Source organism: Bufo gargarizans, chromosome 2 (genome assembly GCF_014858855.1).
Source record: "Bufo gargarizans isolate SCDJY-AF-19 chromosome 2, ASM1485885v1, whole genome shotgun sequence".
Classification (NCBI taxonomy): Eukaryota; Metazoa; Chordata; class Amphibia; order Anura; family Bufonidae; genus Bufo; species Bufo gargarizans.
Window position 1 is genome coordinate 284,606,548 of NC_058081.1, and position 26,579 is coordinate 284,633,126.

At 41.6% G+C, this 26,579-nt stretch overlaps 1 protein-coding gene across 1 annotated transcript in view; it reads left to right on the top strand.

The window, feature by feature from the left end:
• The window catches only part of CNTN1 (contactin 1), a 219,067-nt gene that overhangs the window by 97,132 nt on the left and 95,356 nt on the right, over nucleotides 1–26,579 (top strand). The window contains exons 3-5 of the mRNA XM_044277039.1: nucleotides 9,444–9,562; nucleotides 17,561–17,687; nucleotides 17,831–18,003. Coding sequence (XP_044132974.1) covers nucleotides 9,511–9,562; nucleotides 17,561–17,687; nucleotides 17,831–18,003 — 352 coding nt within the window. The 5' untranslated portion in view covers nucleotides 9,444–9,510. The remainder of the gene's footprint in view (nucleotides 1–9,443; nucleotides 9,563–17,560; nucleotides 17,688–17,830; nucleotides 18,004–26,579) is intronic.

A 26,579-nucleotide genomic window follows, 5' to 3' on the forward strand; every position in this document is an offset into this window, starting at 1 on the left:
TCCAGACAGATTTTTCAACTGCAGGAAGATCTGAATGTTTTCTTGTCATAGGCCATGTACGGCCTTCTATAAATTAATCCACTGCAACCAGGGACATAGCCGGGTGCAGGGATAGCAGCAGGGGCGGACTGGAAACTTAAAGTGGCTCTGGAAAAAATTCTAAAAGTGGCCCCGTTTTGTAGTTGGAAGGCAGAGCCAGCAATACCATATGGTGGCACATTATACCACCCCAACAAAGCCAAATACCACAGTCCATCACAAAATACTGCCAGCAGCACAAAATACATCCCCAAAAACTTCCACTAGCCAGCCGTCCCCAGGTGGCCCCCCTGGGCATCGTCCTACCGGGAAATTTCCCTGTCGGATAGCATGGATGCCCATGGATAGCAGTATCATCTAAGCATGGTGCCTAAGTTGGACCAAATGCCTTTCTGCCATAAGAATGACACCCAATATTATAAATTATAAATATTATAAATGGTAGGTGGGGGTGCTTGTTAAAAATATTGCTAGTATATGCCATCACGTTGTGATTGGTAGGGTTTCAACTTATGGGACCCCCATTGATTCTTAAATTGAAGTGGAAGCAGGTGTCGTATAGTGCAGTCTCTTTCACAATGTGTGGGGCACTGCAGTGTAATCTTATTCAAGCGAGTAGGACTGATACTGAAGTTGCCCTCACTGACAAGTGAGCGGGAGTATCAGTATGCATTGAAGACTTAGAAGAAGGTTGTTCCCTTCACCCTTGGGATCATAGCTATAACTATATAAGATGGGAAAGCTCCACATGCCGTTGTATTTACTCCTAAATGGTGAATAGCAATGGCTATTCCAACAAATTCAAGCTTATCTTAATTGTAAAAGGGTTCACTCTTAAGGCCTCTTTAGATCGCTCAATCGTTCCTTTACGACAATTGTCTGCTCGTCAGTGGAGGAGAAAGCTGCATTTATATGCGGCAATCTCCTCCACAGTATGGGGAGGAGTGATTGTTAATGCCATTGCTCGTCTCCATACAGAATCATTGTTTGCCGGCAGAATAGTGTGTTCAGATGGCACGATCTGCTGCCAGCAAATGACGAACACTCATATTATCCGATGAACGAGCGTTTCACTTATCCATGGGGTAATCTGAAGCACCTTTACAATGGCAGATTATCGTTAGAGAGCGTTCCTATGAATACTTGTTCACATTGCATTTACTGTTGGGAATCTGAAAAACTGCTACATATTGTGAAAAATGGAAGATTGCAATAATATCATATTAGACAACAGTCCAAGGTATATGATCCCCAATTTACAGCATCTGTGGCTCATGCTGATGCTGCCCATATGTCCAATATAGTCAGGTCATCATATGAGACCATCCAGATATGGGGACCTATTTAAGCTATCAATAACGTTCCATTTTTTAGACATTTGCAGTTTACAGAATATTGTCAGTTCTAATACACTAAGATGTCTTCCTCTTCAACCCTTACAATTGTCACAGAACGGTGCTGTCTGTAGTGGTCCCAAACAAGACATCCTTAAAGGGCATCTGTCAGCAGATTTGTACCTATGAACCTGGCTGACCTGTTCCATGTGCACTTGGCAGCTGAAGGCATCTTTGTGGGTCCTATGTTCATATGTTCCTAATATATGCAAATAGCTCATTTGCCAACGTCTCTGCTCTCTCAGCAACTGCTGTGCCCTCTGCACTGTGATTGGCAGGGCCAGACAGTGTAAACATCATCACTCCTGGTCCTGTCAACCAAAGTGGAGAGCGCACAGCAGTTACAGAGAGAGCAGAGCCTCTAGATATAATGTTTCTCAGCAATGAGGACACATATGAACATGGGACCAACACAGATGCCTTCAGCTGCCAAGTGCACATGGAACAGGTCAGTCAGATTCATGGGTACAAATCTGCCGACAGATGCCCTCTAAATGTGAAATACATAATGACAGGGGATGTTATTTACCTTTAACTCATGTTAATGCTGTGCAGACCTTTGTAAATGATATTCTGTATGTCTTCAGTCAGAGATAATTAGCTGTATCTTTGTAGCCTTCACCTGCTTCCTTCCTTTCAGATTTAATTGCAGCTGTCTAATATTCAATGGGAAAACCAATACAATGAGATTACAGGGTGCCGTCATCTTGTTTCTCCACAATGATCAGCCATGGTCCCTTGTTGATTACGCACTGAATGGCTGAATCTTATCTTGTCATGAGGAGCTTGTATATGATAGTGATCGCCGAATATTGAGTCCTTGGAATTGAGCAGCATGAATGGTAGACACTGATGATGTACCAATGAGGCTAAGAACTCGTTACATTGAAATTAAAGGACTAAAAGAGTTGACAAAACTCCCATTATATCACCTTATATTACGTGAACAGTAACTGTCTTACGTTTGTTGTTTGTCTCCTAAAATACTTGTTTGATTACAATTGTAGACATTTACTTGCATACAATAATCAATATTTCAGCAGAAAGGCAATGGATATCCTGATGGTAAGTGTGGCCATCATGTACTGTGGATTTGTCCATTCTAGTGTGGACAGTAGCGGCCCACGATGTAAGGCGTTTTGGAATGTTTTTTAGTGTTTATTGCCTTGCACGGTTTTCTGCAGTCATGTTGCATGGGAGTCTATAGTTAGTTATGGGGAGGTGTATATCCTCAGCATTTTGGTATTGGTGTTTATAGCATTGCTGTGGTCAAATCAACTGAAACTGCAGAGTTCAACAGACTTTTCAATACAACTTCAAAAATGCCTAAAAATGCAAAAGAAATTGCATTGTTTAAAAACCACCAAGAAGGACACCAATAAAAATCCCAGAAAAATAATGTTACAAAGTAGTCATTTTGTAGGCATTTAAGAAATAAAAGCCCTGTCTGAACCAGAACTACTAGGGAGCTGTAAAGAAATGATGGAGGATTAAAGGAATTTCACACCATTTGCATGCTTCTGCGCCTCACCCTCTTTGAGTTAGGCCTCAAGCATATGGTTGTATTACAGATCTGTGAGCTTTCAAAAATTGATGCTGAGTTAGCGCTGTATGCACATCCAAATCTGTAAGTATGGTGCATAATGGGCGTGATTCCCTTAGGCATCAGGGCACCACCTGATTTTGGCTTCCAAACTGCATTCAGAAACCTGACCGTGTGGCCGTATTCTAATTAAAAAAATTAAAACAACATATTTTCAGAAGTTAGATTTCTGGTGTATTCATACTATATTTTTGGGCTAATATTCTGTTTTTTACATTTTTATTGGAATGGCCCACTATATAGGAAAGCATTTCCTAATAAGACCATCACTCAGAATAATACATCTTTCATATTAGGCTACTTTCACACTCGCGTTTGGTGTGGATCCACCATGGATCTGCACAGACGGATCCGTTCAGATAAATACAACCGCATGCATCCGTTCAGAACGGATCCGTTTGTATTATCTGTAACATAGCCAAGATGGATCTGTCTTGAACACCATTGAAAGTCAATGGGGGGCGGATCTGTTTTCTATTGTGCCAGATTGTGTCAGTGAAAACGGATCCGTCCCCATTGACTTACATTGTGTGTCAGGACAGATCAGTTTGGCTCAGTTTCGTCAGACGGACACCAAAACGGTGCAGGCAGCATTTTGGTGTCCGCCTCCAGAGCAGAATAGAGACTGAACAGAGGCAAACTGATGCATTCTGAGCGGATCCTTATCCATTCAGAATGCATTAGGGCAAAACTGAAGGGATCACACAAATGGAAAGCCAAAACGCCAGTGTGAAAGTAGCCTAAAATAGGCCAAACTAAATTTCATTCCTTTATTGTCACACTTAAAAAAAAATTGGATGAATGTTTTTACGTGTGACAATAAAGGAATGCATTTTTAATAGTGCTGGAAGAAACGTTTCTTCTTTTTGAATTCCCATGTTTGCGCCTGTTCTGGCCCGGGATTTCCTTCCATGCACTCTGGAGAATTGGAATATGCAAGTGATGAGCTGACTTTCCTGTTTTATTTAAGCACAATTTGTAGCTTAAAGAGTAACTTCTGCTCGGTGAAGATGGGCTGCCTGTTCACTGAATGATTAAATTACATAGAAGTCTATAGAGAGGGGAGGAGGAAGATGAGAAGGAAGGGGCTGCTGGAGACAGGCAGTGGCAGAGAGACTGATACAGAGACTGCTGCTGTTTTGTAGGTGATTTTCTGTCGGATATACAGCTAGACTGCTCAGTACTGCTGTTTAATTTCCTCGGTTACTGCTGCTGTTTTTGATGGTGGGTTAGGAGCCTGATTATCCTGTCTCCCCAATTGTAGTCTATGGGCAGACATGATTCCAGCTAGTCTCCAGTAGTTTTATTACTCACACACATGGCGGCATATTCTGAAAAATTACCTGCACAGCTACACTTTAAGAGTTGAAAGGGATATATGGGTTCCAAAGCAGATGTGCTATGCTATCCCATTATGTGAGGCGTGGACGTGAGCTACTGTCATGTTGATACTGATATGTCCCTGTTGCTGTACTGAGTGGTGGTCTGACAGATTTCTAGAACATAGTTGAGAAAATAAATCTTTTAGGCCCCAAAAAATTACCAGGTGCATTTCTTGTTATAGTCAGTATCTATGAGGGAATGGCAAGGTTTTTAAAAATGAAAAATGTACAATTAAAAAGCTGTAATATATATAGTAAATATTTGACTAAACATAACTCATATAGTAGTATAGTGGTTGTTTTTTTTTTACTATGATCTCTTACATGGTGTCATATACCAGGCCTATTTATTGCTTCATGTATTCCCTAGCACCTGCTGCCACATTCATTGACTCTGCCTCTACTCTACAGGGATGTCATTTCAGACCCCTGGGGAAAGATTCGGCTTCACCTGATGAGTGGTTATCACAATGGGTGTAAAAGAAATGCCATCTAGTGTCTTTTATGTTCCTTATGCTTTAGTGGTGGCGCCATCAAACCCCTGCCAAAAGCCAAAAGATGAAGGACACTAATAGGGGTCCTATGGCTTTGTTTAACAGATGCGTTTTCTCGCCTCATATGGAAACAGACACTCGAGACGCAGTGAGCCCAACAGTGGTGGCCACAAAACATAGCCTCCCTAAGAACCAGGCCATAGCTGCTCCAGAAGAGCCATCGACATGCTGTATATTTTATACTGGTATATTATTTTATACTTTAGCATATTAGAGTCGTCTAAAAGTCCTTGATCCTATCCTAGAAATAATATAAATATATGAACTACACTCATCTTGCTGCTTGTGTTACATTGGATCTGCAAATGACTAATTCCCCCTTTTCATTCACAGAATGGACTTGTTTTTTAAAAACGCTTGACAGATGTAAAGGGTGATATAAGAAAGCTCCCGTTCGGAGAGAGTTGCTAGGTAACATGGAGCTCGGAGATGCAATCCCCTGCTGAGATAGCCTTTAGATATGCAGGAAAACAGTTGTCATCCCATATTCTGTGATGTGGCGACACGGATAAGCAATAGACTGTACATGGCGGCACGATTCCCCAAAAAGCAGGAAATGAAACAGGACTTTTTATGAGATGCAGACAAAATGAATATAGACAGCTAATTTTAATACCAAATCAGTGCACACTGATTACAATGGAAGCTGATTGGTAAAGTTAGACTCTACTCTATTTATGGAGCACTGCTTATCTCAGGATCAACTTCTGAAGGATAAACGCAGTGCCGAAAAGAAGCTGCGATCTTCTTATAGTACTAGCTATATAGGAACTCACAAAGAAGAAAAATCTATCTATCATCTATATCCTATCTTTCTTTCTTTCTGTCTATTCATCTATCTGTCTGTTTGTTCTTAATCCATCTTTCTGTCCGTCTATTGATCTATCTTTTTGTCTGTCTGTTGATCTATTGGTCGGTCTTTTTGGATATTAATCTGTCTTTCTGTTTGTCTGTCTATTGATCTATCTTTTTGTCTGTCTTGATCTGTTGGTCTGTTTTTCTGTCTATTGATCTTTCTGTCTGTATGTCAATCTTTCTTTCTTTCTATCACTCTACGTCTGTCCATCTGTCTATATCTATCTATCTATCTATCTATCTAATCTGACGGTCGTCTATCAACCTGTCTGCCTGCTCATCTGGCTAGCTAGCTATCATCTGTCTACCATATATAACACACCATATTTCATTCTTAGAATATACATGGCATATACATTCCCTCTACTAAATCATCAGTAATCTGTATGAGGTTAATAAATGCTGCATAATTAAAGTTACTATAAAAATGTGAATACAGCACATACACATGAATAGTCCATGGTTCAGACTAGTCCACACAGAACAATGGAGTAGCCACTGTCACTAAAACACCTATGGTGTTAGTGCCATACACACATACAGTAGGTTCCTTCGATACTATGCTTGTATGTGAAGCGTAATCATGCATAAAATATACAAAACTAAAAACAGGAGCACTCAGACATATACATTTTCTGTATTTGGTCTTTTGAATTGCTAACTTGTCTACTGAACTCCTTCCCTTAGCACAGGTGTTCAGGAAGGGTTACAGTATGCAACATGAAGGTGTAACGTTCTTTATTGTACATGGCACTGGCTCAATGACAAGCACTCCTGGGAAGTATTCCATCAGCTGCTTTATCATACATGACATGATCACAGGTTACATCAAACAGTAGCCCAAATGTTCGGCGTGCCATGGTTTGCAGCCAATGCAGAGGAGCACACGGTAGATGTGTTCAGGCAGATCTTGTACGTTGCTGTGCTAATATGTGAGGTATCACATGTTAGCAAGGGCTTACTGATTGTGTGATGTGAAAAGATTACCCATAGAGTAGGTCACACAGTAATTAATGCCAATGTAAAATTAATTACTAAATTGACACCAGGATGGGAATGAAAGAAAAGACTTGGCAGCTTCTGACAGCCAATCCATGAATCCAATCAAATTAGACCCTTCCATCTGACTGATTCATTGAAACCCATGTCTCTGAAATCTACGGACTGCTTTTAATCCTTGGTGTAAAGCTCTTTGTGTAAATGTAAGGATTTGTCTGCTCCTATTTCCTTGCCAGGAATAGGGTACAGTATTGGAGGCTTGGTCGCTTATAACAGATGTGGAAGAACAATGGTTACTAGAAGGTTTTAATTAAAGATAGTATTGTCAGTTAGACTGCACCATCATCCTCCCTGTCCAATGTGGTAGAGAACAAACAGAAATACAGTACAATCACAAATGTTACTTATCAAAGCAGAAGAAGAAGAAGAAGAAAATAGGGTGTGGGGTGTGCAAAATACATTTTGGAACCTAGTAATGGGCAAGATTGTGGTCATTACTACTTAAAGGGACAGTTCCATCAGAATAAATTTCGTTAAAGCTCAATATTCATAGATAACTATTTTTTTTGACTTTTTAGCATTTTTATTTTTTTGTGGTATACAAGCAAATATGCAAATAAAACAATGGTGCATTGATTAGAACACTGTAAGAAGCCCTTACCAGCCACATTACTAGGATAGTATATGGAAGGTGTGGTTCTCTAATGAAGTCACCACACCTCATGCCTCCCTGGTCTGACTGGTGGTCTGACAAAGTGTTAAAGGGGTTGTATGAGTTATTTTTTTGTTCTTTGTATGTTTCTAACTAATCAAATGTAACAGCTTTACCATGCACTTACTGCATCTCCAGTTGCTGGTTTCTCAGATTTCACTGGGGGTCACATGACCTGTGATGTCAGCTTCTCTCCCTGCTCTGATGATGTTTGGTGCACAAAACTCAGAGAGAGCAGCTATGTGTCTGTACACCAGATGTCCCAGTGCTGACCACGCCCCCTGCACTGGGAGCTTCTGCTGTCTGCCCTGTGTCTCCCTCCCACTGGATTATTCAGGAAAGATCCCTTCAGTAGCACAGACTCAGGGCTGAAGGCTTTACTGAGTAGCTGCAGGCAGTAAGGAGATAAATGCTGGGCACAGAAGCTGACAGACTAGAGGAGTTCTTCAGAGCATTGCCCAAGAACTGGTAGGGGGAAGATCCTGTGTGTATCAGCAGTGTCATTGTAAAGCTGGGACTTGTAGTCCTACACTTTTAGCCTGCTGCTGAGTATCCCAGCAGTCAGACATGCCACTCAGGGCAGACTTATTTACTCCCTTTGCAGAGCAGGGGAAGGGGCAGAGATTGTTGTTATTGCAGGTAAATAAAGGCCAGAAGAGAACCAGGTAAATTAGGAAATAGAATTATTATTTTTTTACCTAAAACTTGATTAGCTAAGGGTAGTTTTACAGTAGCGTTGTTAGAATCCGGCAGGCAGTTCCGTTGCCGGAAACTGCCGGATCTGGAGATCCGCATGCAAACGGATATCTTTTTTCCGGATGGTACTGGAAAGACAGATCCGGTATTTCAATGCATAAGTCTAATGGATCCGTCTTTCCAGTATCATCCGGAATAACGGATCCGGTATTTCATTTTTTCAAAGCTAGAAAGAACTGTACATACGCAGACCGGAAAACCGGATCCAGCGATGCAGCAATTTCCAAAAAGCTTGGTACCAGATCCGGCATTAATACATCTCTATGGAGATAGTGTTCCGGCATGTTGCGGTATTTTGTACAGTCAAATACCGTACAAGGGACGGAACGGAAGACATCCTGATGCATACTGAATGAATTGCTCTTCATTCAGAATGCATTGGGACAAAGCTGATGCGTTTTTTTTTTCTGGTTTTGAGACCCTTTACCAGATTTCAATACCGGAAAAGAATAACGCTAGTGTGAAAGCACCCTTATGTATATATTGCTGACCATCAGATTTACAGTGCTATATATATTTTTTCATAACTGCGGATGCAATGCGTTTTTCACGCAGCCCCATTCACTTCTATGGGGCCTGTCCTGCAGTTACAAACGCAGAATATAGAGCATGCTGCGATTTTAAAGCATTGCAGAAGTGATGCGTGAAGAAAAACGCTCATGTACACAGCCCCATTGAAATGAATGGTGCCGGATTCAGTGCGGGTGCAATACGTTCACCTACCGCATTGCACCCGCGCGGAAATCTCGCCCGTGTGAACGCAGCCTTAACCCAGTCTGCAACTCAGAGGGTTGGTGGTTGTCTCAGCATTGATGGCATATCCTAGCACACCCAGCTTCAGTTTAATAACGAATTGCCTTGGTGAGACCACTTCCTAAAATGAACTATGAAAGAAAGCTGGGCTACCAGACCATCTATGTTGCTTATAATGGAAGCCATATTTAAAAGATGACTTGCTTGATGGAAAATTCTCTGAATCCACATTAATAATACTTCAATGGTATTTTTTATTGAGAAGTATTTCAATAAAGTTTAGTTTAGATAATTCCATGTTAGGTAATTATAGCATATTTCCTGCATTATTCTTTTTAGATTAGCTATTGTCATTGCACCTGAATCATAATGACTAACATTTGATTTTTCTTCTAGTTGAAAACAGAACAATTAAAGGAGGTGAACTCAAGCTTTTGGTGAATTTGTCCATACTCCATTCAAAATGTGGCCTGTCACAGCTCAACTTTTATTGTACACCTTCTTCTGCTGGGCAGGTAAGAGGTGTTGTGCCATACTACATGGTTTTTAATGTGGAATTTCTTTTTAAGGAGCACAGCACTGGTGCATATAAGTCACAATGTGTCAAGTAAGCAGTAAAATAATATATCCTAACTAGGGGGTGAGTGAATAGATTCTAATGAATTTGGGCAGCGGCACATGAACAGTCACTGCTCCAGAAGCAGAATCAGGGCCTCTTCGCTTGCGCCGCTACTCAGGACAGCAGCACAGGCGCTATATTGGTATTACCAAGTGAGATATCCGGCCCTGTCAATCAAGCGGCAGTTGGGTGCCTCTTCGTAACTCATGCACTGCTATTAGAGTTCCGGAAATAGCAGAGTGTGGGCTGCTTGGAAATCTCTCTCTGTCTCCCGTGGCCATCACTTAGTCCCAGCTCAGCAATGGAAATGGCGAGATAGGACAACCCCTTTAACCAGTTATTTTCTTCAGGTGCTCTTGTAGAGATGTCCCTCAGTGTGTCCTTTATAAACTGTTGTAACAAGTGGCACCGTTGCTCATAGCAATCAATCAGGTGCCAGCTTTTTTTCACAGAAGAAAATATAAATCATCTGAATAGTAATCAGTAACAGTTGTCCATTTTGTTTCAATCATTTTTCTGCATAAGACCCATTATGACATGTAAACATCACATCTTATCATTACTGTTTTTGGTATTTCCAAGAAAATCTGATTCCCATTGTTCACATTGCTATAAACTGCATTCGCAAGTCAATGTTATTTTTACTATTTTAGAGGAGAGGTGCTATGTATGCCTATGTAACTAACCTTACTAGTGAATTCTCAGTAAATTGAGGGGGATTCCTTATTTTGGACCTCCCTCAAGTACCCAGAGCCGAGAACATTTACACATAGCGTCTCTGTATAAGCTCAACCTAGAACCACTGTTTATTACATGGACAATCCCATTGATTTCGATGGGTATCATGTAATACTTCTATAAGCCTCTAGTGGCACTGCAGGGGAACTCACCACTTGGTGCCAGGTTCTACACTTTGCATCTATTTGGGGGACTTTATCAACGAGGTAATGATAGGAATTTGTAGGAAAGCTAAGCATTGACATAAGTAATGCATTGAACTAAGTAATACATTTCATTGGGTTGCTACTGTAGGAGATGCACATACTTCCAGGCATAAATATATAGTGCAGATTATACAAAGGCATTTGTATCAATCCTTTTAATATAACACAGAATAACACAGTGTGAATTTCTATCTTTGCCTGCAGTAGCAAAGACAGCAGTGGTTGTAAAGGTCAGTTACAGTTGCAGGCAATTGAACTATGATTGTGACATAGTGAGCTGTGACAGATGTTTCACTTCAGACAGCAATAACCATCCACATAGTATCATGCAGTACGTCAGTTTACTACAGTGCACATTAAAAAAAGGTTAGAATGGAATAAAAACATCAAAACAAGTAATATACATCTCATCCTTCCTGCTGATTTATTCTTCCTGTTCCCTCATGACAACCAACAAATGACCCCTCAACTAATTGCTGACTTTTTTGGTGACCTTCTTCATCTTGTGATTGGCTGAGTGTGTCAGAGGAATCGGGAAGTAAAGAGCAGTGGGGATCTGGAAACGGCAGCAGAGGAAAATGCGTGATGTAAAACATCTTTTGATTCTGTTTTAGATCCTGACCTGAATTCTTGGCTGGACAGCCTCTTAAGGCTCATTCACACTTCAGTTATTTCCATCAGTGATTGTGAGCCAAAACCAGTAGTGAAGTCTACTGAAAGATCAAGTGTACCTATTTGATTTCCCCTTGTTCTTGTGTTTTTGACCCACACCTGGTTTTGGATCACAATTACTGATCAAAATAACTGATCACATAGCTGAAGTGTGAACCCAGCCAAAAAAGGCAATGTGTCATTAGAAAATGACCTATTTAACCTGTTCCGGACACACATGACGTACCGGTACGGCATGTTGTCCCGGTACTTAAGGACACATGATGTACCGGTACGTCATGTGTATTTCCGATCACCGCAGCCCGGCGGGCGGTGATCGGAACAAGGTGCCTGCTCAAATCATTGAGCAGGCACCTTGGCTAAATGCGCGGGGGGTCCCGTGACCCCCCGTGTCGGCGATCGCCGCAAACCGCAGGTCAATTCAGACCTGCGGTTTGCGGCTTTTACATGCGGCGGCAGTTGCGGGTGGCGGTGCCATCGGGTCCCCGTGGGGTGTAGGGGGGACCCGATGGCATGGAAGGCAGCGCAATGCCTTCCTGAGGCATCTGCGCTGCCTTCCGGTGACGAGCATATGAGATACAGCCCCCTGGAAAATCTGCCAAAAAAGTGAAATTTTGAAATTGTATCTCTATTTTAAATAAATTCTTGTGGAACACCTAAAGGGTTAACAAAGTTTGTAAAATCAGTTTTGAATATCTTGAGGGTTGTAGTTTCTAGAATGGTGTCATTTTTGGGTGGTTTCTATTATGTAAGCCTCAGAAAGTGACTTCAGACCTGAACTGGTCCATGAAATGTGAGTTTTTGAAAATTTCTTAAAAATTTCAAGATTTGCTTCTAAACTTCTAAGCCTTGTAACATCCCCAAAAAATAAAATGTAATTCCCAAAATGATCCAAACATGAAGTAGACATATGGGGAATGTAAAGTAATAACTATTTTTGTAGGTATTTTTATGTATTATAGAAGTAGAGAAATTGAAACTTGGAAATTTTTTTAATTTATTTTTTATTTTTTTATAAATAAAAAAGATTTTTTTTGACTACATTTTACCAGTGTCATGAAGTACAATATGTGACGAAATAAACAATCTCGGAATGGCATGGATAAGTCAAAGCGTTTTAAAGTTATCACCACATAAAGTGACACTGGTCAGATTTGCAAAAAATGGCCTGGTCCCTAAGGTGAAAATGAGCCTGGTCCTTAAGGAGTTAAAGAGGACCTTTTACTGCTCCTGACATCCCTGTTTTAATAGCTTCATGCATGCCCCATGTAATAATTCTGGAGCATCTATTCTTATGGCTATATGTTGTGCCATTCATTTATTATTTCTACTAGAAGTTATGAATGAATTGCTATTAGCCTTCAGAAGGGAACAGAGGGGAGGAAACCAGTTTGGAGGGTGTACCTGCACAGACTGACTCTATCCAATCAGTGCTGCCATTTTCAGTCTGTGCAGGTACACCCCCCCAACTGGTTACCTCCCCTCTGTACCCTTACTGAAGGCTAATAGCAATTCATTCATAACTTCTAGTGCAAATAATAAAGGAACTGCACAACATAGAGCCATAAGGCTACTTTAACACTAGCGGCAGGACGGATCCGACAGGCTGTTCACCCTGTCGGATCCGTCCTGCCGCTGTTTTGCTGTGCCGCCGGACCGCCGCTCTGTCCCCATTGACTATAATGGAGACGGGGGCGGAGCTCCGGCGCAGCACGGCAGTGCACGGCGAAATGACAAAAAGTACTGCATGTCCGACTTTTTATTCCGGCGGCCTCTCACTGCGAACTGCCGTGCTGCGCCGGAGCTCTGCACCCGTCCCCATTATAATCAATGGGGACGGAGCGGCGGTCCGGCGGCACGGCAAAATAGTGGCAGGACGGATCTGACAGGGTGAACACCCTGTCGGATCCGTCCTGCCGCTAGTGTAAAAGTACCCTTATAGATGATCCAGAATTGTTATTACATGGGGAATGCATGAATCTATTAAAACAGGCACGTCAGGAGTGGTGAAAGGTTCTCTTTAAATCATGTTTTTATGTTTAACATATTTTTTTAAGAATTTTTTTAATGGTGTTTTTAATTTTCCATGTCAATACCTACAGATGCAGCAGAGCTAAACTTGTTCGTTAACGTGTTAAGTAAAGAATGACAAGAAAAAGATACTAACTAACTTTTCAATGGATTTCAATAGCTTTTGTCACAAGATAACCAAGATAACACTGTGCCACATGTTAACTGAGTCAATTTTAGCTCGACTACATCTGTATATTTAAGCATAAAATCCTGCAGTTTTTGCACTGGCCACTAAACTTAAAGGGGGTTCTCTGGGAATTAGGAAAACAAACATTGTTAAACATTACTTTATTATAAATACATTTCCAAATACCTTTCATTATTTATAATGGCCCATTTTGTCTGGGGAGCAATCATTAGAAGAAATAAAATGGCTGCCATCTTATTATTACACACAAGACCTGTCCTAATTACACAGGAGGACAAGTTACTTCACAACACTGAGCTAAAGAGCTTCCTCATCCTCCTCTCTGCTCTGCTTGTCAGGGATCATGATCCTGAATACAGCTGATAAGTCCTTCAGCTGAATCTCTGTATGAATGGAGTTTATGAGGAGAAATGAAGTACAGAAAGGAGGGTGGATGTGAGGATAATGAGCAGCAGCATTTGCAGTCTTCGTTACCGCAGCCCCACATTACCACAGTATGTCCTGTCCATCCTCTCTGTACTTCATGTTTTCAGGATGATAATCCCTTACAAGTAGAGCTAAGAGGAGGATGAGGCGGCTCTTTACCTCAGTGTTGTGAAGTAACTTGTCATTCTGTGTGATTAGGACAGGTTTTGTGTGTATGTACTAATAGGACGGTGGCCATTTTATCTCTCCTATTGATTGCTCCCTAGATAAAACGAGCCATTAAAACTAATAAAAGGTATTTGGGAATATATTTATAACTAGCAGAAGGACCCGGCTTCGCACAGGAATATTTCATCTATTAAATGTTTGTGTGTGTCGTTAAAAGATATCGACAGTATCCACTATAACAGTGACATCTAGAGTCCCTTTAACAGTGACCTCCACAGCGCTCTGCCCCCTTAACAGTAACATCCACAGCGCCCTTCCCTTTAACAGTGACCTCCACATTACCTTGTCTCGTTAACAGTGATTTCCACAATAACCCATCCCCTTAATAACAGTGATCTCCACAGAACTCAGTTCCCTTAAAATGTGACCTCCACAACACCCACCCCCTTAACAGTGACCTCTACAGCACCCCGCCCCTTAAAACTGACCTCCATAGTGGACGGTCTCCTTAACTGTGGCCTCCACTGTTCCCTGCCCCCCTAACAGAGACCTGCACAGCGCCCACCCCTTTAACAGTGACCTCCACAGCATCCAGTTCCCTTAACAGTGACCTCCACAGCAGCCGCCCCTTTATTAGTGACTTACAGAGTACCCCATCTCCTTAACAGTGATTTCCACAACACCCCGTCCCCTTAACAGTGGCCTCTACAGCAATCTGCCCCTTAACACTGACCTCCATAGTGGACTGTCCCCTTAACTGTGACCTCCATAGCAGCCTGCTCCTAGGGTGGTCAGAGGTCCGGTTTTAGGCCGGACAGTCCAGTTTCCAGACTTCCTGTTCTCCGTCCGGCGCAGGGCCTGGACAGACACAGGAATGTCCTTTTGAACAGCTCACTCTCAGACAGCAGCACTGTGCTGTCTGAGCATGAGCTGCTGGGAGAAAGTCACCCTCCCTCCCACCCCTGCAGCTGACAGATGTTGATTTTTACCTTCATTTTTTCAATCCCCATCGTCTGCGGAGTGGGAGGGTGTGTGGCCTAACTGGGGGCAGGGTTTTACGCTTGTCTTTTGGGGTGGCCTGCTCCTGAACTGTGACCTCCACATCACTCCGCTTCCTTAACAGTGTCATCCACAGCGCCCTGCCCCTTTAAAGCTGACCTACAGCAGTGAAGAAAAATGGCTGGGTTGTTATGGAAACCTGGTGTAAAATTGTGTGTATGTGGAGACTAAGGGCCTGCGAGCTTCTATTGGCTGATAAGGGTCATGTGACCAGGCTTCTATTGGCTATTGCGACGGTGCGGATTCCTTTAGCGGACATACACACATAGACACACACATACTGTACATTCAGCTTTATACACTCACCTAAAGAATTATTAGGAACACCTGTTCTATTTCTCATTAATCCGATTATCTAGTCAACCAATCACATGGCAGTTGCTTCAATGCATGTAGGGTTGTGGTCCTGGTCAAGACAATCTCCTGAACTCCAAACTGAATGTCAGAATGGGAAAGAAAGGTGGGCTACAATAGCAGAAGACCCCACCGGGTACCACTCATCTCCACTACAAATAGAAAAAAGAGGCTACAATTTGCACCAGCTCACCAAAATTGGACTGTTGAAGACTGGGAAAATGTTGCCTGGTCTGATGAGTCTCGATTTCTGTTGAGACATTCAAATGGTAGAGTCCGAATTTGGCGTAAACAGAATGAGAACATGTATCCATCATGCCTTGTTACCACTGTGCAGGCTGGTGGTGGTGGTGTAATGGTGTGGGGGATATTTTCTGGGCACACTTTAGGCCCCTTAGTGCCAATTGGCCATCGTTTAAATGCCACAGGCTACCTGAGCATTGTTTCTGACCATGTCCATCCCTTCATGACCACCATATACCCATCCTCTGATGGCTACTTCCAGCAGGATAATGCACCATGTCACAAAGCTCCAATCATTTCAAATTGGTTTCTTGAACATGACAATGAGTTCACTGTACTAAAATGGCCCCCACAGTCACCAGATCTCAACCCAATAGAGCAAGGCTGGCCAACCTGAGGCTCTCCAGCTGTTGCAAAACTACAACTCCCAGCATGCCCACACTGCCTACAGCTATCAGCCTAAAGCAAGGCATGGTGGGAGTTGTAGTTTTGCAACAGCTGGAGAGCCACAGGTTGGCCATCCCTGCAATAGAGCATCTTTGGGATGTGGTGGAACGGGAGCTTCTTGCCCTGGATGTGCATCCCTCAAATCTCCATCAACTGCAAGATGCTATCCTATCAATATGGGCCAACATTTCTAAAGAATGCTATCAGCACCTTGTTGAATCAATGGCACGTAGAATTAAGGCAGTTCTGAAGGCAAAAGGGGGTCCAACACCGTATTAGTATGGTGTTCCTAATAATTCTTTAGGTGAGTGTATATTAGTAATATTTCAGTTTTTTTATTTTCTTAGTTCCCGGAGAACCCCTTTAAATAATAGGGCCACTTTTTCATCTGTACAGATCACTTCACTGCAGTTACCTGCTTATCTGTCATTCGAACCCTGCCGGTAATGATTTCACCTTTGTGTATAGATAAGACCACCATTCACAATAGGTGATTGTGAAAGCTTAATTATTCTTTGCATAGGTCACAGAGCATGCCTAGAAAACTCTCCCATAGAAATCAATAGGGTGCTCTACAGACCATTGTGTCTATGGACCATGGGGCTGCCGTAAATCAGTTTACTTAATGCTGTGTAAATACTGTTAAGAACAGCTCAGGCAAGATGGCCGCCCCCCATAATCATGTTCAGCAAATAGAGTAAAAAAATCTGTAATCAGAATAGAAAAAAAAAGGACATCAGTTTGCATTTTAGTGACACATTTCCTTTAAGTATACCATAGAAAAATACCTGTATAACGCTCGTAGAGGTTTTCTATTTTACTATATCGTTGTTAAAATTTTATATTATAGAAAGGAAAGGCAGATAAATTGATAAGCAGGGTTTCCTGTCCATACTCCACTCTCTGCAAGGATCTGTACACATCTAGCGTATTCTAAACTCTGTCACATTAGGATACAAAGTCACTGTAGGTCAGCTTCTGTATTTTAGTTAGAGTCCACTTACACAACGGTGTCCGTGTTTTGCAGATTCCAAAACACGGATCCACAAAACATGGACGTCAGCCATGTGCACCCTGCTTCTCTGTGCGGACTCATTGACTTTAATGGCTCTGCGATCCACATGTTGCAGATGAAAATAGGACAAGTCTTATCTTTTGCAGCGCGGCCGCACGGACCCATAAGGACATGGAAATCAGTCGTGGGAATGGACCCTTATGATTATATATCATTAACATTATATTTTGTATTTTGACCTTACCATTTCTAAGAAGTGATTATTTTACCCCACTCCTTATTTTGTCTATGACTTCAGCTCTATTGATTCTTCTGTAAAACATGTGGATGTGTTATGTGTTTTAGAAGAAGGAAAACGATATGGACCCGTTTTTGAAGAGCAGCCTATTGACACTATCCACGCAGAAGAATCTTCAGATGGGAAGGTAACAATGAATTGCAGAGCCAGAGCAAACCCAACACCCATATACAGGTAAATGGAGATCGATAAAACATTGTAAATATGGGATAGATTTTAACGATATATATACATGATTTCAGTTGTCTGGTCCATGCTGCTACATGTGTAGATACTGCTAGACATTTTTACTACGTTGGTTTGCATATCTGTTTTAGGTGGCGGTACAACAACTGGGAAATTGACCTTCTAAACCCACACTACAGCATGATAGGAGGAAACCTTGTTATCAACAACCCACAAAAGTCAAAAGATTCTGGCAAATATGTGTGCATAGTTTCAAATGAATATGGAACAATCAGAAGTAATGAAGCCAGCCTAAATTTTGGATGTAAGTACATAACTGCATACAGTTTTCAGCAACCATACACAATGAGGCATAAAATTAACATTTACTCTATATTTTGTCTGTAGTCTTACTTTATAAAGTAGACTTTGCTGTGTCTACCACTTTTCTTTTCGTTGTTGTATTTTAATATTTATACATGCTTGGCTGCCACTTATCTTTCATAGTCACCTAAAGAGACGTTCTCAGCTCAGTTAAGCATGTTGGGGTAAATAGCCGTCCTTGATTATTACAATTGAGTATAATAATAATATTTATTTATTTACAGTGCCTTGAAAAAGTTTTCATACCTCTTGAACTTTTCCACATTTTTTTTACATTACATCCACAAACTTAAATGTATTTTATAGGGATGTTATGTGATTGACCAACACAAGGTAGTAAGTACGTGTGAAGTGAACAGAGTATGATACCTGATTTTCAACATTTTTTATAAATAAAAATATGGAAAGTGTAGCGTGCATTCATATTCAGCCCCATGTACTCTTATACCTTTAAATAAAATCCAGTGTGACCAATTGCCTTCATAAGTCACATACTTAGTAAATAGAGCCCACCTGTGTGTAATTTATTCTCAGTATAACTACAGCTGTTCTGTGAAGGCTACAGAGGTTTGTTAGAGAACTTTAGTGATCAAACAGCATCATAAAAACCAAGGAACACACCAGACAGGTCAGGGATAAAGTTGCACAACATTGCATTTGGCAGTCAGGAGGTCATTTGTCACTATGGTAAGGGCAGTTTCAGTGGATGTAGAGTGCGGAAACCAGATTGTAATTCATCACGCAAAGAGTTAACAGAGAGATAGCAGAGGAGACGAGCGTAGACTAAGCGCTCCAGGAGTTTAGACATGAAGGAGAGATTGGAGACAGTTTTTTTTTTTTGTAATGGGGTTATTACTCAATGTTTGAAAGAGCAGGGGAAGATAACAAAAGAGAGAGAGAAGTTGAAGATTTTAGATGAGTAAAGACAACTGAGGAGAGAGACTGGAGGAGGTGTGGGAGATTAGGCTCAGTAGTGCATGTGGTAGGGCGAGAAGAAGAGAAGAACCAGGAGACTTCTTCTGTGACTGGGTCAAATGTAGAAAGTGAACCAGAGGAGATGTGTGGGGAGGGGTGATCGAAGACACTATGCAGCTAGAAGTGAATTTCCTGCTGGATGTTTTCATTTTTCATCTTTAAGTAGATGGCCAGATCTTTAGCGCAAAGGTCTGTAATAGGTGCATGCATTTTTGGACTGAGGAGGGAGTGAGAAGTGTCAAAGAGTTTTTTTATATAGAATAGTGAGAAGATCAGAGTTGTGAAGTAGGTCTGTTTGGCGAGATGGAGGACAGAGTAAAAGTTGTCAGCATAAATTTGTAACGGAGCAAATATTCTGGTGAGTGAGGTTTTTCTTCATAGGTGTTCAGCAGTCCTGGAGCATCTTTGAAGAAAGTGAGTTTAAGGTAAAAGCCAGGGTTCCTTTTGTCTCTGGAGATTCTGAGTGTAGGGGCGTTACTTCATCCAGGTGTTTTTGAGTGTTTAGTAAAATGTTTTGCAGTGAGATGAGGAGAAGGAAGAGATTGGAGACAATTATGACTGTGGAGAGTCTATACATTTATGTGGAACAATGGCATGTACATTTCTGAATGAAAGTAGAAGTGTGCTGAGATGAATGAGGATTTGTGACAGTGAAGGAGAGAAGGTTGTGGCAGGAGAGTGGAAGAGGAGAGTTAGGAAAGTAAAAAACCGAACAGAGCCAGAAGAAGACTAGGTTAAGTGTGTTACCATCTTTATGTGTGAAAGTTGTGAAAGGTAAATAGAGGAGGTTAGAGATAGAAGCTGGGAGGCAAATGGGGAGATAGGGCTGTCTATAGGGATGATACGTCTTCACTTATGCTATGTGAGAATAATTCTTTAAATTTTGAAAGCAGATATATTAGGGAGAGTAATATGTATTAAATAGTATCTAGTGTTTTTCATCTACGTAGCTTACTTGTAATTAAATGTAGGTTCTAACATATTCAGCTGACAGGATGACATTTTTGACTCCAAGTTTGTTAGTTAGTTAGGCATGACCATATGCAATAATTTAATTAATTTGTATGCAATTTTATGTCAATATGAAAGTGGAGATGTTTTAGGCCAGAGCTAAACAATAGCTTTGTGACAACGTTCATAGGAGAGCATTGTACATCCCAAAGCAGATGCTAGACCGATGTGCGCTGAAGAGTGAGACTCAATATTGGTATAGTTGTCATCTCAAATCCATGAAAATCTTATCATATAGTATAGGTCAAATATCCAGCTTGTGCCTGTGATCGCACGTCTGAAGTAATCTTTTACCAAATACTTTGCAAAACAGCTAACACGTATTAAAATTATATATATATATATATATATATATATATATATATACATATACGGTACACACACACCATATTTTTCTGGACTATAAGATGCACTGGACGTTAAGACACACCTAGGATTTGGAGGAGGAAAATAAGAAAAATATTTTTCATCAGACCTCAGATCAGACCCCCAAATCACACCCCCATTCTTCATCATACCCCAGAATCTGACCCCCCCCCAAGCTCCATCAGCTTTATATCACATCCCCCAACCTGCATCAGCCTCCCATCAGCCTCAGACCAGACCCCATCACCCTCAGATCAGACCCCATCAACTTCATATCAGACCCTATCTGTTTCATATGAGACCTTTTCAGCCTCATATCAGACCCCATCAGTCCCAGAACAGACCCCATCAGCCTCAGATTGGACACCATCAGCCCCAGAACAGACCTCATCAGCCTCAGATCAGACCCACATCAAACATCAGATCAGATATTTAATAAATAACTAAATAAATAAACTTACCTCACTTGCTCCAGAGGGCTCTGCCACTCACTGCTCCCTGGTCTTCTTCTGGCTCGCACTGCACTGTGACCTGATGTCAGGTCATAGTGTGTGTCTACCTGCACCTACATGCACTACATCACCTTCCCGCACCTCCCGCATGCTGATGACCACTTCCATATTGCCACTTTTCCCTGACTTTTGGAGGAAAAAAGTGTGTTTTATAGTCCGAAAAATACAGTATATATTTATAAAGAATTTTTTGAATTTTTGGAGCATTGAGTCAACTGATTTCCACTTCATTAAGCAATGATGTGCAGTACAGTGAATTTTCTGTGTAGGAAACAGAAAACACTTGGGCAGAGTGACTGAACAGGTTGGACTTTAATGTACTAGAAAATGATTGAGACCTTGTGCTGTTATTCCTTGTAATGTTTAAGGAATATGTCAAATACATTGCAGTCTGAAATCATTGGCAGTGCTCCCGGAAGATTGTTGCCATGGAAATGGCACTTTGCTTTAGAATTATAGAACATGCACTGCAAGCCATAGAACAGTAAAGAACCATGAAGTCCAAATCTATTAAAAATGAGTCACAGGCCTGGAGCAAACATTTCCTCATATGTAAGATTTTATTCTTACATATGACCAGATATTTCATGAGCCTCAGTGGCCTCTTCAAACAGCTGATTGGACTCCTGCCAATCTGATATTGATGACTTATCCTGAGATAACACTTTTAAAGAGTAATCAGTTGGGGACTGACCTCTGCAATATCTGCTGATATCAAGAATAATGGGCCCTAAGATCACATTTTTTGCCAAAGAGTGAGATGTGCTTTAGCAGTGGTGCGCCAGCCCAGAGAGATTAATGGGAATGGAAGGAGCATTTGACGGTGTCCGGGATGTTATACCTTTAAAAGGAACCTGTGATCAACTTTATTCTGCAGTCACTGAGGGCAGCATAACGTACTGACAGACAAGCTGCTTTCAGCTGTTTGTCACTTGAGCTAATATTAAGGGGTTGCTAAGAACTTGCTGAATAAGCATCACAACGTGCGCTGGAGAAGAGGCACGGATGTCTGAAAAGAGCTATAGTTATTCATGATCTCCTGCTGTTGTCACCCACTTGCCGATGATTGGCAGTTCTATCCCTGGTTTTCTCCCTAAGCAAAACTGCCAGTTATTAGCGGGTGGTCGGATAAAGCAGTAGCTTGTACAGATGTGGTTTGGCAGTGGAACTCACCGAGAATTTTCATGGTGAGCCAATTGCCCTTTATATGCAATAGGCTGATGTTCCTCTTTAACGGGTTTCTGTCACCTGAAAAATGGGTATTAAGCTGGCTGACATTAGCGATGTCCTAATGTCAGCTGAACACAACTATATTAGTGCCATCTTACTGCCTGCCGCCGTTATTGAGAAAAACTAACTTTTCTAATATGCTAAGTATCCTCTAGGAGCAGGGGGGGGGGGCATTGCCCCTGCTTTTAGAGGCTCCGTTCTCCCATCTCTGGCCACGCCCTGCTACACTCGATTGACAGGGCCAGGCAGCCTTGGTCTCCTACCTCCGGCGATGGCTGCACTGTAAATCTCGTGAGGAAGCTGGCAGCTGGCGAGCGCTCTTCATTCATTGCGCCTGCGCCGTATACTGAACTCGAATGCAGGTGCAGTGAGTGAAGGGCGCTTGCCGGCTGCCAGCTTCCTCACTGCGGCTGCGCCGAATACTGAACGGTGCAAGATTTACACTGCAGACAGGGCCGGAGGTAGGAGACCAAGCCTGCCTGGCTCTGTCAATCTAGTGTAGCAGGACGTGGCCAGAGGTGGGAGAACGGAGCCTCTAGGAGCAGGGGCAATGCCCCCCCCCCTGCTCCTAGAGGCTAATAAGCATACTATAAAAGTTTGTTTTTCTCAATAATGGCGGCAGGCAGTGAGATGGCACTAATATAGTTATGTTCAGCTGACATAAGCACATCGCTAATGTCAGCCAGCTTAATACCCATTTTTCAGGTGACAGAAACCCTTTAACAAATCACAGGTTTTGGGAGTCCCTGTGCTGCTTCGGAGTTTCCTGTCTGACTCCATATTTGGCTATTTCCATATATAGACTAATCCCCAAACACTGTTAGCATTCTGACAATGTATGGTAATACCCCCATATACAGGGAGTGCAGAATTATTAGGCAAGTTGTATTTTTGAGGATTAATTTTATTATTGAACAACAACCATGTTCTCAATGAACCCAAAAAACTCATTAATATCAAAGCTGAATATTTTTGGAAGTAGTTTTTAGTTTGTTTTTAGTTTTAGCTATTTTAGGGGGATATCTGTGTGTGCAGGTGACTATTACTGTGCATAATTATTAGGCAATTTAACAAAAAACAAATATATACCCATTTCACTTATTTATTTTTACCAGTGAAACCAATATAACATCTCAACATTCACAAATATACATTTCTGACATTCAAAAACAAAACAAAAACAAATCAGTGACCAATATAGCCACCTTTCTTTGCAAGGACACTCAAAAGCCTGCCATCCATGGATTCTGTCAGTGTTTTGATCTGTTCACTATCAACATTGCGTGCAGCAGCAACCACAGCCTCCCAGACACTGTTCAGAGAGGTGTACTGTTTTCCCTCCTTGTAAATCTCACATTTGATGATAGACCACAGGTTCTCAATGGGGTTCAGATCAGGTGAACAAGGAGGCCATGTCATTAGATTTTCTTCTTTTATACCCTTTCTTTCCAGCCACGCTGTGGAGTACTTGGACACGTGTGATGGAGCATTGTCCTGCATGAAAATCATGTTTTTCTTGAAGGATGCAGACTTCTTCCTGTACCACTGCTTGAAGAAGGTGTCTTCCAGAAACTGGCAGTAGGACTGGGAGTTGAGCTTGACTCCATCCTCAACCCGAAAAGGCCCCACAAGCTCATCTTTGATGATACCAGCCCAAACCAGTACTCCACCTCCACCTTGCTGGCGTCTGAGTCGGACTGGAGCTCTCTGCCCTTTACCAATCCAGCCACGGGCCCATCCATCTGGCCCATCAAGACTCACTCTCATTTCATCAGTCCATAAAACCTTAGAATAATCAGTCTTGAGATATTTCTTGGCCCAGTCTTGACGTTTCAGCTTGTGTGTCTTGTTCAGTGGTGGTCGTCTTTCAGCCTTTCTTACCTTGGCCATGTCTCTGAGTATTGCACACCTTGTGCTTTTGGGCACTCCAGTGATGTTGCAGCTCTGAAATATGGCCAAACTGGTGGCAAGTGGCATCTTGGCAGCTGCACGCTTGACTTTTCTCAGTTCATGGGCAGTTATTTTGCGCCTTGGTTTTTCCACACGCTTCTTGCGACCCTGTTGACTATTTTGAATGAAACACTTGATTGTTCGATGATCACGCTTCAGAAGCTTTGCAATTTTAAGAGTGCTGCATCCCTCTGCAAGATATCTCACTATTTTTGACTTTTCTGAGCCTGTCAAGTCCTTCTTTTGACCCATTTTGCCAAAGGAAAGGAAGTTGCCTAATAACTATGCACACCTGATATAGGGTGTTGATGTCATTAGACCACACCCCTTCTCATTACAGAGATGCACATCACCTAATATGCTTAATTGGTAGTAGGCTTTCAAGCCTAAACAGCTTGGAGTAAGACAACATGCATAAAGAGGATGATGTGGTCAAAATACTCATTTGCCTAATAATTCTGCACTCCCTGTAGTTAAAATTAGTCTCTTAAATTGTTACTACCAGATGTCGAACTAACAACCTTCTGTATCGGAGACTACAGAGCACACTGTTACTAATGGAAGGAGTTTCCCTAACAAAAAAACACCAGTAGTATTCATGTACAATATATTGGTTTCTACAGATACATCTCTATATACGGGGACATTGGGATAACATCAAACGTCTAATTTATTTAATAATCACAAAAAATGTAATTGAGCAAAATAAACTTACTCTCTGTTTTTCTCTCGCTCTCTGTGTATATATATATATATCTATATATACAGTACAGACCAAAAGTTTGGACACACCTTCTCATTCAAAGAGTTTTCTTTATTTTCATGACTATGAAAATTGTAGATTCACACTGAAGGCATCAAAACGATGATTTAACACATGTGGAATTATATACATAACAAAAAAGTGTGAAACAACAAAAAATATGTCAAATTCTAGGTTCTTCAAAGTAGCCACCTTTTGCTTTGATTACTGCTTTGTACACTCTTGGCATTCTCTTGATGAGCTTCAAGAGGTAGTCACCTGAAATGGTTTTCACTTCACAGGTGTGCCCTGTCCGGTTTAATAAGTGGGAATTCTTGCCTTATAAATGGGGTTGGGACCATCAGTTGCGTTGTGGAGAAGTCAGGTGAATACACAGCTGATAGTCCTACTGAATAGACTGTTAGAATTTGTATTATGGCAAGAAAAAAGCAGCTAAGTAAAGAAAAACAAGTGGCCATCATTACTTTAAGAAATGAAGGTCAGTCAGTCCGAAAAATTGGGAAAACTTTGAAAGTGTCCCCAAGTGCAGTCACAAAAACCATCAAGCGCTACAAAGAAACTGTCTCACATGCGGACCGCCCCAGGAAAGAAAGACCAAGAGTCACTTCTGCTGCGGAGGATAAGTTCATCCGAGTCACCAGCCTCAGAAATCGCAGGTAAACAGCAGCCCAGATTAGAGACCAGGTCAATGCCACACAGAGTTCTAGCAGCAGACACATCTCTAGAACAACTGTTAAGAGGAGACTGTGTGAATCAGGCCTTCATGGTAGAATATCTGCTAGAAAACCACTGCTAAGGACAGGCAACAAGCAGAAGAGACTTATTTGGGCTAAAGAACACAAGGAATGGACATTAGACCAGTGGAAATCTGTGCTTTGGTCTGATGAGTCCAAATTTGAGATCTTTGGTTCCAATCACCGTGTCTTTGTGCGACACAGAAAAGGTGAACGGATGGACTCTACATGCCTGGTTCCCACCGTGAAGCATGGAGGAGGAGGTGTGATGGTGTGGGGGTGCTTTGCTGGTGACACTGTTGGGGATTTATTCAAAATTGAAGGCATACTGAACCAGCATAGCTACCACAGCATCTTGCAGCGGCATGCTATTCCATCCGGTTTGCGTTTAGTTGGACCATCATTTATTTTTCAACAGGACAATGACCCCAAACACACCTCCAGGCTGTGTAAGGGCTATTTGACCATGAAGGAAAGTGATGAGGTGCTGGGCCAGAGGACCTGGCCTCCACAGTCACCGGACCTGAACCCAATCGAGATGGTGAAGGCAAAAGGGCCAACAAGTGCTAAGCATCTCTGGGAACTCCTTCAAGACTGTTGGAAGACCATCTCTCTCATCAAGAGTGTGCAAAGCAGTAATCAAAGCAAAAGGTGGCTACTTTGAAGAACCTAGAATATGACATATTTTCAGTTGTTTCACACTTTTTGGTTATGTATATAATTCCACATGTGTTAATTCATAGTTTTGATGCCTTCAGTGTAAATCTACAATTTTCATAGTCATGAAAATTAAGAAAACTCTTTGAATGAGAAGGTGTGTCCAAACTTTTGGTCTGTACTGTATATATAAATATATATATATATATATATATATATATATACTTTTTTGGGGGGGTAATTAATAGGGGCTTAGTTACAAATGTCCTAGCTTTGGTCAAGCAGCAATATGTCTAATACAAATCTCTACCAAAAAGCA